Here is a 13,919-nt window from a genome sequence, read left to right on the forward strand (position 1 = left end):
GTAGAACAGAGCACCGCCTCCTGCTCACCACCAAAAGCTACCACCTGGGCCCCATCACAGCATTTAAGGTTCTACTAATTGTACTGAAAACAAGAAATACAAAGCAACGCCACATCCTGTTTCAATCACAAAAAGTCAGGTTATATAAAAGGAACTTGTGCGTTGTTCTTTGAAGTGGGTTTATGTCAATGAAACTCAGCTTTAAAAGAAGATTCAAAAGATTAAAGATGCTAAAGCTACCATATTTAGAATCACTGAGTTATTTAAACTGCAAAAACACAAACAGAGAAGTTATACAGCATCAAAACCACTGCTGTAAGAGCCGCAGCCACTGCAGGCACATGCAGTATATAGTCGTTAAGTACTTCTGTAGAGGCAAAGAGGAAGAGAGGTTGAAAGTTGAAGCTGCAACCTGCGCTTCTCTCAGTGGTCACCAAACATTTCATTTCTGGAGCCACAGGCCTCAACAGATTTCCTCTCACTGGAAGGGAGTTCGTCCATCTGTTAATCAGGCTGACTGTGACACCCATGAGAGGGAACTAATACATAAAGGGCTATATGGAAATTATTGAGGGAGAAGTTGGAGTCAGAAAAGTCAAGAGGGTTATGGAGTTCTGTCTTTTTGTGTCTTATTTTGAATAGTAAGTGTAGAAAAAAAGCTAATTTTAGCTGAGAGAAAGAGAGCAGCTGGATATGAACCATTTGATATCAATCAGAAATGTAAAATACCTTAAAAAAAATCCAAGGGTCACTGTTGGTTCTGTGTCAAATTAAAATGCAGTGATTTTACATTGCAATATGTATTTAGAACATAGATCGTATACAAAAGTGGAAGTAGCTTCCGGGTCTGAAAAATGAGGCCAATGTGGAAGTCCCTTAAAGTGTAATAACACCGAGGGCCGTTAGGGGAAGGCTCCAAAAAGGCTCTGGCTCCATAGACTGCCATTCAACTTCTCATTAAATATAAAGTCAATAATTTTTCCTCCATGAGTCAATTTGGTGTTGTTTGCTAAAGTCACTGCTTATTCGTTTCCTGATGGTCCATTTGAAAATAATCCCGTCATTTATTACATATTAGGCCTCAAAAAGTGGCATTTTTTGGGGCATGTCTGTTTGATTGATAGGCCAGTGGTGCGATCAGGTTTCTGCTACAGATGAGCAGAGCGTAGTGTCGTCAGATTCACAATCAGATCAGGTCAGATTCACCACTTGCTCCTCCCCACCTTGTCCAAATATGGTCACTTCTGGCTCCAAAAAAGCAAGATGGCGACGGACAAAATCCGAACTCGCGGCTTCAGAAAAGCAGTTCACAAACCAACGGGTTAGGTCACTGTTGGTTGCTGCTTGATTTAGAATGACCAAAGTGTTGCGACCAACAAAGGCCTTCATCAGGGTGATAATCAGCACTGACTTTTACACATATGTTGTGTTGCACTAATAAGTGGGAGAATGTGCAAACCTATTGGTCAAAAAGCCACACGATGATTTTATTTTCCACTTCTAATGTACAGTTTGGGCTTTTGTAAAAAATATAATTCCATTAACATTAAGCTTGACGTCTTTGCTAAGTTGACAAGATAGGGAGGAGGGCATTACAAGTCACCTGTCCGTAACAAGCAACAACTCTTGTTCATCATTCGGGCACCTCTGTGATACAGTGGTATATGAAACATAAAAAGAATCCTTGCATGTGTGCCAATCAAGCTAAATATCAATCATAAAGTCATGATGCAAAAGCAGGGAGAGGGAGGGAGATAAGATGAAAGAAGCATTTGTAAGAATATATTTTCACCCAATCGTGTACGATCATTTCGCAGTGAAATGCCAACATGTGAGTGCTGTGATTATTGCGAACAGATATGATCAGATCAATGCAAGTTTGGAAAATGTTTGAGTATCAAGCAGTCTTCCTCTTCCGTCTTAAAGTTCAACGATGGGCCATGTTGCGCAAAATGCCTCCATACTGCACATATAGGCCTGCAAACCACATAGCATTCACGCATTACAACTGTTGTGACACAATGTGTTTGAAGTGAGATGTCAGCAGCTACCGAGTTTGTCTTCCTGAGTGGGTTCAGGCCTGCAGTAGGCCAGAGGGTGATCTGATGCAGCCGCTACCAGCTCCTGCAGTTGCTTCTAGTTGTCATCAGCAGCTAGACGAGACAGCACGAGGCACAACGGCCGGGGAGGGTTTCAGTGTGCAGGGGGGAGGAAGAGCAGACAGCACTCATCGAAAGGTCAAAGTCCGCTACTGCCTGCTAAGAAGACTATGGTGATGTTCGCAACCAGAAAACATCTCTGAAATCAACATACCACAAAGATGCAGGGGGGTGGAGGTGTGTGTGTGTGTGTGTGTGTGTGTGTGTGTGTGTGTGTGTGTGTGTGTGTGTGTGTGTGTGTGTGTGTGTGTGTGTGTGTGTGTGTGTGTGTAGGTGGTTGGAGGGAGGGGGGGGCTCAGAGAGAAGGTGAGAACAATAACAAGGGTTATTCGTAGTGCACTTGTAGTGCAAATCCTGTAGCGCTATAAGAAAAAGTCATGAAAGATTTATTGACTCATCTAATGGAGAAGTAAACAATTAACTATATACAATTCCTGTAAGTATTACCAGGGCTGACTGAGTTTAATATCCTGTGATGCACCAGCCTGCTTATTAACATGAACAAATATGGTCCTGTTGTAATAGTTGACACTGATCTCACCAGTCATATGTGAGGTCAAAAGATAGCTGAACTAAATTGAGAGTCAGCCATGCTAGCAGCACTGTGAGGCTGTGTTCAGGCAAAATTTGAGGTCACGGCATCATGACAAAGGAAAAATGTGAGTCCTGAGGGTAGACTGGTTCAGAACCACTGAGCTGAACCATACTGAGATTGTATATTGTGTAAGAGTGAAATTAGCACTCCAACAAGCATTCCCAGGCTAACAGGCACATTAACAACATGATTTGTAATTGAGAAAGTGACTTGATGGTTCTTTTTGACCTGCTTTAAATTGACCACACTCAACATAAGTTACAGTGCATACGGAAAGTATTCACAGCGCTTCAGTTTTTCCACATTTTGTTATGTTACAGCCTTATTCCAAAATGGATTAAATTCATTTTTTTCCTCAAAATTCTACACACAATACCCCATAATCATAACGTGAAAAAAGTTTTTTTTACATTTTTGCAAATCTATTAAAAAAAAAAAAAAAAATCACATGTACATAAGTATTCACAGCCTTTGCCATTACATTCAAAATTGAGCTCAGGTGCATCCTGTTTCCACTGATCATCCTTGAGATGTTTCTACAACTTGATTGGAGTCCACCTGTGGTAAATTCAGTTGATTGGACATGATTTGGAAAGACACACACCGTCTATATAAGGTCCCACAGTTGACAGTGCATGTCAGAGCACAAACCAAGACATGAAGTCCAAAGAATTGTCTGCAGACCTCAGAGACAGGATTGTATCGAGCCACAGATCTGGGAAGGGTACAGAAAAATGTCTGCAGCACTGAAGGTCCCAATGAGCACAGTGGCCTCCATCATCTGTAAATGGAAGAAGTTTGGAACCACCAGGACTCTTCCTAGAGTCGGCCGCCCGGCCAAACTGAGCGATCATTTTAAACAAACTTTTTTCACGTTATGATTATGGGGTATTGTGTGTAGAATTTTGAGGAAAGAAATGATTTTAATCCATTTTGGAATAAGACTGTAACATAACAAAATGTGGAAAAAGTGAAGCGCTGTGGATACTTTCCAGATGCACTGTACATTTAAGTAATTGTTGCATTTAAACATGAAGCCAAGCACTATGAGTGCAGACTGAACGCCTCAGTTTCGGTTGGTTTTATTAGTTTCTACATTGTCAAGTCACTGTATGCAACTTCAAGCAGTCCCCTCAACCCTCTATCTGTGTGTATTAAAAAAAAGGGGATGAGATTGCTACTACAGATACTCATTATGGACGTTTGACTTGAAATGAGATGCAGTAGGTTGTGACAAAAACCCAGTTTCAGTGGTTTCTGTTGAAACCACCTCCATTCTACTGAATTTACGCATCACACAGCAGGAAAGGATCTGAAGACAGCTACTGCATTCAGTAATTCAAATTCTTTAGTTTTAGTTTGTGTTCATTTTACTCAAAATTTCAGACCGTCCTCATCAACATCCCATCCTCAGCTAGATTGATACAAAATAAGAAAGTTTTCAGAGAATTTTTTTCCTTTACAAATTTGACACACACACACACACACACACACACACACACACACACACACACACAAGCCAAATTGTTGCTTTGCTGCTTTACATTTGAGTTTGGTTTAACCAAAACCAGATATCACAGAACATCTTTTATCTAATTATCAATTATTTTATTTTATTTTATTTATTTTTTTTATCTCCAACATCATCCTTCCTTTGTTATTTTTAGCTACAAGCTCACAACAGTGAGCAACACCAATAGTCTCCAAGGAAACCAAGTGTGAGTCATGAGCGTGCGTCTGCTGTGGTGTCACGGTAAGAAACAGAATATCATTTCACTGTGCTATTTTTTTTTTTTTTTTCATTTCCGCCAGCATCTTTTTGAGCTTCTGGTTCATGATGTTTCTCTCTGTCCACTGGACTGCAGACGAGCCACAGCAACGTATGACGTTGGCAGTAAAAGATAGAAACTGCGCATCAGAACTATCAGACCATAACAATGACAGAGAAAAACACTGTTTACAGAGAGAGAGAGGAACAGGAGGAGTACCTGCCCACTCCATCCGTCTTGTGGCCGTACCAGCGATGGGGGTCTGCAGGCCGATTAGTCAGAGGGTGGCTGATGTAGGAGTCCCTGGTGAGGGATCTCCATGTTAAAGGGACACCTGGAGACAGAGAGTTCAGTGGGGAGAATTAAGAGTTGGATAGAAAGTGTAATAATAAAAGCTCTACTTAGGCACAGCAATGTTTATGTTAAATATGTCAGCATGCTAACATGTTTGGAGATGTTGAGGACATATAATGTTGACCATGTTTTGATGTTAAGTGTATTTGACTACCTAAATCAAAGTTCAACGTCACAGTGAAGTTAGTATAAGATCAGCCACTTAATGTGCACGTGTAGCTGCATTATGTTGAAGCCAGAGGCAGGTTTGTGATCGGATGATCAAATACCATCGACCCACAAACTGCTAGCAGACCAAGTGAGTCCAGCAGGTAAACCTCTGAACTCTGTCCAACATAAACACTGACTGAGACATGTGTGGCTACCAGCACATGCAGCTACACAACACACTGCACAAGAAGTAATCCTTCAAATGCACTTTATTTATCTCTGTCTGCACCCCACATGTACATGTTCATCTGTAGTCCTGTCTATATTAGTTAACAACTACACTATATTATACATGAAAAGTGAAATTAGACCAACAACACTCTAATAACAACTCTAATTTCTCTACTACTTCTTGGGGTGGCTGTCTCTTGGGGGGTGGAAGTGTCCTTGGGCAAGACACTGAACTCCAGTTGCTCCCAGTGGCAGGCGACCATCTTGCATGGCAGCTCTGCACCAATTGGTGTGTGAATGTGTGTGTGAGTGGGTGAATGGGAAGCGAACTGTAAAGTGTTTAGGGGTGCTCTAAGGTGATAAAGTGCTATATAAGCTATGTGAAAAGTTACAGGGACTGTGAGCGTGTGTGTGTGTGTGTGTGTGTGTGTGTGTGTGTGTGTGTGTGTGTGTGTGTGTGTGTGTCACAGGGCAGTGTGTTGTAGTGTACATCGCAATGTTCACACACAGCTGAATCATTCAGCAGGATGGGACAGATTATGTTTCAACTACTCGGGATTCCCTGGTTTACTGTTACATCTTGTCCGTGTGCTCGCTGCCTTTAAAATTATGTTCATATCATGTTATATGAACACATGTGGCAGCAGTGTATTGAATCGCTGTCTATATCGCAAAAACTCAATTTTTTTTTTGACAATTCCTCCCAGCAGAAGACACACTATGCACCCACTCATGCTCGTAGGATGCTGCCAAACTCCAGTCTGTATTTTTATCTATGTATTTACACTGATTTGTCCACTGAAGTTGGACTTTCATGGGATGAAAACATACTAAGATCAAATCCTGATGCCTGTGAAGCCAAGAGCAACTATTAGAATACAACTTGAACTAAAACGGGCAGTTAACCACTAAACTGGCAGTAATTTATTAAAACACAAGTTTGTTTATCATGCAGACGCATATAATTTGAACTGATGGTGATCATGAGATGACATTAAAATGAAGAGTGCAATTAGTGTTCCGGTCCTGAAAGCAGCTTGTTTTCCCCTGTAAAACCTGCCTGAGTAGGTTGTTTCTGTACATAAAATGAAGTGTGTTTACTGTGAACAGCTGCGACAGAGCCCCAGGAAGACGGGAGTGGAAACAGAGGCTGGAATTTAATGCTAAATATGTTGGTGCGAAGACAGTGGCCCAGGCTGTGATAGCTGTGGTGATTGGAGGTGGATCCGGGATCAACATAGTGAGGCAGTAACAGGGCCGGCACCTCAGGGCTTTTTACTGCCCTCACCTACAACACATACAGTCAGCACAGCACAGCACAGCACAGCACAGCACAGCACAGCACAGCACAGCACAGCACAGCACAGCACAGCACAGCACAGCACAGCACAGCACAGCACAGCACAGCACAGCACAGCACAGCACAGCACAGCACAGCACTGCACAGCACAGCACAGCACGAGTCAGATCACACTGTTAAAACACTGTAGCAACAGAAAACAAATAAGGTTGGCGTCTCACCCGGATTTTTACCGCTTCTCTTCCCATTCGGTCAAATGAGGTCATGGTAGTTACTTTATTAATCCCCGAGGGGAGATTTTTTTTTTCGCTACAGCAGCATACAGAAATATATACGGAGATAATAAACCGCTGGTGAGGCAAAAGGTGTTAAATTTCTTAAGAATTTCACACAAACATCTGAGAACAGTATGTCAGGTTTAAACCTTCGAACAAGAAAACTAAAAGTAGACATAAACATCAGACAACACATTGGTGGGGCAAAAAACTGTTAGTTGCACATATGTATTCATTTATTTTGTAGTTACTACAGCGTTACTTGCTTTTGACAAGGATGAGCTCAGAGATATTTGGGGGAAAAAATAAGTTTGTCACATGATGATCAGGTGAAATTTCCTCAATTAAATCTCTTTAAATACAGACTTTCAAAGGTCCAAAGAAAAGTAGCTTCCTTTGACACCCAGCAGCCACCGACAACACAGAATGTTTGCAAGGCTCACACTCTGTCAAAGTAGACTTTACAATCTCTAAATGGCTGCAAATAAAGGAGAAAAATACAAATAAGTAAAAAAAGATCTATCTTAAGATAAGAAGAAAATACACTGACCCCACCCCAAGAAGAAATTCACAGGAAAAAAAAATCTTTTTCAAGTTTTTATTCAACTATATTTCACAATTTTATGCCATTTATTGTGTCCTTTGTTTTAATACCACACACAAATGTCAACTGGCTAAAACAATATAAAACATAACTTCCACAATTTTCCATTATTTATATTATGTACATGCACTCATATATTTTGAGGCAACAAAAATCTCAGGCCTTTGCTTACTCTCAAGTGCACTTTCATGTGTCTTCCTTTCTGGTTGAGAGGCCATTCCAATGAGGATCCTTCAGCTTCTGTTTGCCAGACGGACTTGTTTTCAGATTTATACAGCTTTCTATCCATTTTTTAAGCATCAAAGGATAAAATGACCGAATTAATGGGCCCAAAGCAAACACACAGCAACAGGTTTTATTACTTTTACTATGCAACTTCTCCTTTGTATCATATATAGCATCGTTGGAAGGGGATGACACACTGATGTTGAAGGTGCATGACATTCATTACTGTAACTGAAAAATACTTTCACTCAGTTGGATTCGTTAGTTTCACTGCAGTAACGTATGATTTAAGCGCTGTTCACACATCGCATTAACGTCTTCTGGGTGATGCGATCAAAAGTGGATGGCTCAAAGTGCTGTAAGTCACACTGAGCAGTGTCATGTGTCTCCACATGCATCTCAAGTGACCGCCTGGGATCAGATACTGTTCTATATGCATATAAACACATCTTGTAAATAAACATTAACAGAAACACAAGAAGAGAAGAGTTAAAGCAACAGTCAGGGAACGAAACAAGAAAATGTCCTTTTAATGCGCCGTCCATTACAAATTTATGACGTATTTCAGATCTATAACTTACTACTGTCCAGTGGGTTTGAGAGGGTCGGGCTGTGCGCTGCGGTGGATAAATGAACTGTGCGAGGGAGCGGGGCTCTTCCACAGTTGTGGGTACAGAAGAGGTAAACTCAATGAAAATGAACAAGCGTCAGGTAAACATCCTGTGTTGTTATTCACTAAACTGCTTTGTAGCCACCAGTTCAGTTTGTAGGTGAATTTTTCCTAGTTTGTGTAGTTCAGTGGCACTCAGCAGAATCACGCAGGATTTTTTTCCTGTTGGATATTTGATCTATTTCTTATTCAGAGGGGGCAGGTTGAGTAGGTGGTCCTTCAATGTGGCTGTGGATGCATTTACATTCACATTGCTAAAAGAAAGTGGTTATATTTGTCTGAAACCACCTCTGAATGTGTTCAAATATCTGTAATTTGAGCAGTCCACTTGTGATTGGATCACCCAGAACACGTTAATAACGGGCGTAAACAGGGCCGTAGACTAAGTGGAGGAAGTAAAGTCCTGACCCACCAGCTTTATTTTCCTTTTGTAACGGCTCCTTTCTGTGAGGTGGACAGAGCTCCACTTTTTACCCACATAATTGTCACGTTTTAGTTCACAATCATTATATTAGAATTGCTGAGAATGTCTTTTACTTGAATTTAATGTGTCGATGGTTTTTGTTTGACGTTTTTCTCAAACATGACGGATGTGTGATTAGAAAGAGCACAAAGGAACACTTGACTTTCATTGTGCTTCTGACTGCTTTAGTCACAGTTCACACCCACATTCATGAAACACTATCTACAATACCTCTGGGCTTTGATGGTTTGATAAAAACTGGGAGGTTACCAGCAGGTAAAATCTCCTCCTCTGCCGCAACCGTTTGAGCATTACAGAGTGGTTCGGACATGAAATCTTATTTCTACAGCTCTGTCAACACACGAGCATGACTTACGGTATCAATGGAAGCATGAGTAAGCGTTGCACTCATGACCAAACTGGAGATGTGGAATATACAAATGTCAGATTGACAGCAGAGGATCATCAGCTATGCATTGAAAATGCACAAACATTTCTTGAAGTCAGGTAAAATAATGATCTTATTGAACTCTGAAAAAAGGAAAAAGAAAAACAGGCTCACGTGTCACCTGTGTAATAGTATAATAATACTCAAAAGTGGATTCTTATTGGAGTGGTCCTTCAGATGCTGCCTGCCTCCTGTTCGTATCCTCTCAGTTCAGGCTGCTCGGGCGGGATAAAGGCCACCGCTCCACTTTATGTGGGGGCAAACTTCTTGGCCTGGGCCCTTACCCGCTTCTCATAGTCCATCCTGTTCTGACTGAAACATACAAAGAAAAACAAAACAATGAGGACATTTTAACCATGCTAATAATACTTGCAGAATGATATGGAGTTTCTTTTCCTATGAAAACACATCGCTGTATAAAGTACTGTTATGACACGTCATTGGTCTCTAAAGGTGTCACAGTTCACAAGAAGAGGACCCAAATGCACACCAGGGGAGAAACAGATGCATAAAAGGGGCCGATAGGCTGATGAGACACATGAAAATGAAAATTAGTAGGAAAAAACACAAGACGTAAACAGACCAAAACATATGGGGTTACTGATTACAAAATAAAACAGGAAACATAACAGGCAAAAATGGCAGAAGAATGACGAATAGTCTGTGACGCAACTTATCTCAGAGGAGTTGTTCTGATAATTCTCAGGTCTCGTATTAAAGAGCGCTTGATAACTTAATTTGAACCTCGATACAAAGGTGACTTAAAGGTCCTATATTGTACAAATTCAGATTTCCATTTCTTTGTTGATGATGGAAAGAAAATATTTGTCTCTTCCTCTTGTTTGCATTGTGGCTCCGGAAAAGTCTCTTTGGGTTTCTCTTTTGTTTGCACGCGATTCCTTTTGTTTTACTTTCCGCATCTAATTGCCGACTCCCCTGTGCCCTTATCTTGTGACCTACAACCAAGTCAGTATCATCATACAAAAGCAGATAAAGGGAATGGGGGTGATGGTCTACTGTTTGTCCCACTGTATAAAAGCTGCCCTACGGAGGAGTGAGGGGGGCCCTTTTTGCTGGACACCTCTCTTTGAGGGTGCATGTATGTGTTCCTTCTTGCAAGAATAAATGTTCGATGTGTTTGATTTTGAACCAAGCCTCTGAGTAATTTTTCTAACAGTTGATTATAATGTAGGTCTGTGTGCTGAATAAACACTGTCAAAGTTTCAAAATGCTCAGTCAATGGGGAAATGCACACAACCCGTGATCAGGAACTGCGTCATATGAACGAGCCAACCTGCGATAGGCCGGGGGGTGCTCAGCCAGAAACGAGTCAGCCAATCGGAAGAGAGGGTCATTGACATAAACATGCTTTAAAGACACAGATGCAAAGCAGACTGTTCTTGGCAGAGCTGCAGGGAGAAGCTTAACAAAGGACAATAAGAAAGCAAATAAAACACCGTTAAATATTGGACCTTTAAAGCAAATATAGGCGTTCCCTAAATTATTATGCAATTACTGCATGACTGCTAATCTGGAAATGTCAAAAAGAGGTATCATTTCAGGTTTCTATTATCCTAAAATGAAACTGCTTCATAAACCATCAAAGCAGGAAGACTTACCAGTAGATTGTGTAGGCCTCTGCTTGTGCTGGGTCTTGAATGTTGGGCTCATTCAGCAGCTCCTGGATACCCAGCAGGATCTAAAACCACAGTGAATGTTTCTTTAATCAGATAGGCACTTTAGTTTATTAGCCACGCCACTCATTATACACTCACTTCTTCACAGTTGTAATTCCTCTTGGGTCCACACAAACAAAATAATGTTACACTTCAGTCACTGCCCTTTACAATAAAAGGACTGAACTCACACAGCAAAGGGCCATAATTGCACAAAAAAAAACCTGACTGTAAACAAATAAATAAACTGGCCAACTCCACTGGTAATGAGAGTGTTACAGTGAGACCGTGAGTATGAGCGCCCTGACCTGTTTGATGGTGATGGCAGGTCTCCAGTCTTTGTCCTCCTCCAGGATCGACAGACACACAGTGCCAGATGGGTAGACATTTGGGTGGAATATTGGAGGCTCAAACTTGCCTGAGCAGAAACGATTGAAAAGAAAGTCAGAGTGTGAAGGCTTGAGACAAACACACAAGATTTCAGGCACAAAATACCATGTAGTCAGTGTAGAAAATCAACATTACCTGGAGTGTTTGACAAAATATCTCTAAAACACAAGAGGATCTGTCAAAGTGCCGTCATTTTGTAAAACGTTCCATGACAAACAGGGCAGTTCTCCTCTCATCGATATACCGAGATCAAATACTGTCTTTGTTTTACAACTGAAAATCTTCACATTACCGGAAATTGTATTAAATGAGGGGTGGAGGGTGTGTGGGTGTGTGTGTGTGTGTGTGTGGGGGGGGGGGGGGGTATGTTACACAGTCACATACCAGCTAAACCCGATATACTGACTGTGTTGCAGAAACTCTGGTTCCCTGAGCTTTCCTGCTTCTGATTTGGACAGACGGCTGCATGTAAATATTACATGAAATTATGTAGCGAGAGTGAAGAGGAGAGGAGTGATACTCACATTTGGGCGGAGAGGAAGGGTAGTCATCTTTGAACAGCATTCTGAGTTTATAGAGGCCTCCCTCCCACAGGGTCTGATGAACAAAGAAGAGGAGAATTGCTTTGGTGAAAAAAAAATACACCAGGATGCTCAACACCTGTAAAAAAAAAACAAATAAAATCTTCTCTGGATGATGTCTCAAATCTTTTCTTTTTCGGAAGCACCCTGCCCATTTTGCTTTAATAAAAACGCTTGAACGTGTTCCTGAAACTATAAACTTTTAATACTCCTACTTTCATCAAAAGATAAAAGTATTTCATCCACTAAAAGTGCTTACACGTGTCTTTATCATTTGAACGTCATGTTACAATATGAACACCAAGTCGACAATAAGTTAGCTTCATCTATTAAGGTAATTACAACGATTATGCATGCCATTCGTTTTGGTCAACACTACACAGTTTTCACGCAGAAATGTAAAGAATGTGAAATGTGTAATTTTCCGACATGCAAAGTAACCTGCTGGTGTTCAACGTGTGAATGGGTGGAGAAGTTATTGGGGCGAAAACGTTTGCAAATATATTTTGGGTACCACTGGTCAAATCAAGCATATTACAAGGCCTATTCCTCGTTATTTTAAAGACATATGATGGCTAGTTTCCTTTGAAATCCAACTGCAGGTGACCATACGGTAACTTACGCCTTTCTTTCCTGGAATAGCGCACTCCCAGTTCATCAGATTCATGGTTCCATCCGGATTCTTGGTTGGCACAGCAACAAAACCCTGTGTGGTTGAGAAGAAACCCAAATCATCAGCAGTCAACTTGGGCCCACATTGTGTCAGAAGCACTCGTGAAATGGCAGGGCAGAGTTATTCACACCAAGGAAGCAAGGAGGAGTTTGGCACTTTAGGGACCTGGAGGGGGGGGGGGGGGGGGGGTGCAAGTACGTAGGTATGTACTGGAAATACCTGCAATGGGATTATTTCATCTTCTGAAGAGAGACTTACTTTAACGAAACAAAAAACAAGCTTGAAAATGTCTCTCTCGAAGCTAAAGAGACATCAAATTTATCATGAAAACCAACAGTTCCAAAGCAAACAGACGAATGAGCATTCATTTGCTTCGCTGGCTGCAACAAGTAAACAGCCGGTGAGCTGTGATGAAAGAATACAAAGTGAAGCGGCGCCACACGTCAAATCACGGCTCGTTCTTTCGACAGATGTTTTGATGGCTCCGAGATCGAAAACGGAAAGCAAAGGGACTTCTCCCGCCTACACACGAGTCCGGCTGCCATACAAACAAGAACACGTTGTTCCCCGAACCACGAGAAGTCGACGTGGCCTTCGCTACGTTGAAATAGCAAAATCGAGGCAGACGTCATTGCTCTCAAACGGGCTGGAAATGACCAGAGCCTGATGGGTTAACACTTATACGGTCATAAATCACCTGCTTGAGGCGTGTGTGATGCTGTTGTTGTAAAAAAAAAAAATGCAAAGATTAAAGATCTCGTTTTGTGATGATTGAAAACAGGCCCGCTTGTTGTCAAGTCTGGATACCGTCGGAACTGCTTTCACCTTTAATAAATAAGCGCCTCTGCATACCATCCTACCAAAAACATATCGACTGACATTAAAAGTTATTCGCAGCCACAAATTTACAAAAAAATACTGCTGTAACCCTTTGACCCCCCCCCCCCCCCCCACCACCAATGGTCCCTGTTACTGTAGAGTTTGAGCGGCCCTGTGTTATATGACACGAGTTGATTCAGTGTGATGTTGGTGCTGCTGCTCACAAACGGGTGGTCTTTCCTCCAGGCTTTGCGCTCCTGGGACAGTCTGCTCAGAGCGATGCCGGACATCGTTGCTCATCAACGCCTCCCTGCGGGAAACAACAACAACAACAACAAAAAACAAAAAAAATTAATTCAAGCTGTACACAAACTAGTCATATGGTATTGGGTTGTTGTTTGTTTGTTTTTTTATCGAAAAGGCAACAAAAAAAATTAAAAAAAAATACGGTGAGTAAATGACGACTTTTGAACCCGCGTGATTTGTTTACGAGTTAATTTACTCAGCGACAACAACCTGCGACATCAGGAAAAGGTC

The 13,919-nt window shown here is 41.5% G+C and overlaps 1 protein-coding gene across 1 annotated transcript; it reads right to left on the reverse strand.

The window, feature by feature from the left end:
- Window positions 1-7,419: 7,419 nt before the first annotated feature.
- Window positions 7,420-13,746, reverse strand: LOC138622530 (SUMO-conjugating enzyme UBC9-like). Its single transcript, XM_069701406.1, has 6 exons — window positions 13,607-13,746; window positions 12,513-12,596; window positions 11,834-11,906; window positions 11,228-11,337; window positions 10,863-10,942; window positions 7,420-9,555 (listed from the first exon to the last, which is right to left on the reverse strand). Exons 1-6 carry the CDS (start codon window positions 13,670-13,672, stop codon window positions 9,492-9,494), a joined length of 477 nt encoding a protein of 158 aa, XP_069557507.1. The 5' UTR covers window positions 13,673-13,746; the 3' UTR covers window positions 7,420-9,491.
- Between the last annotated feature and the right edge of the window lie 173 nt (window positions 13,747-13,919).

The sequence above is a fragment of the Brachyistius frenatus genome, unplaced genomic scaffold (assembly GCF_029030835.1).
Source record: "Brachyistius frenatus isolate BFR_SWC_R1_liver_20210118 unplaced genomic scaffold, ASM2903083v1 Contig_36, whole genome shotgun sequence".
NCBI classification, from domain to species: domain Eukaryota; kingdom Metazoa; phylum Chordata; class Actinopteri; family Embiotocidae; genus Brachyistius; species Brachyistius frenatus.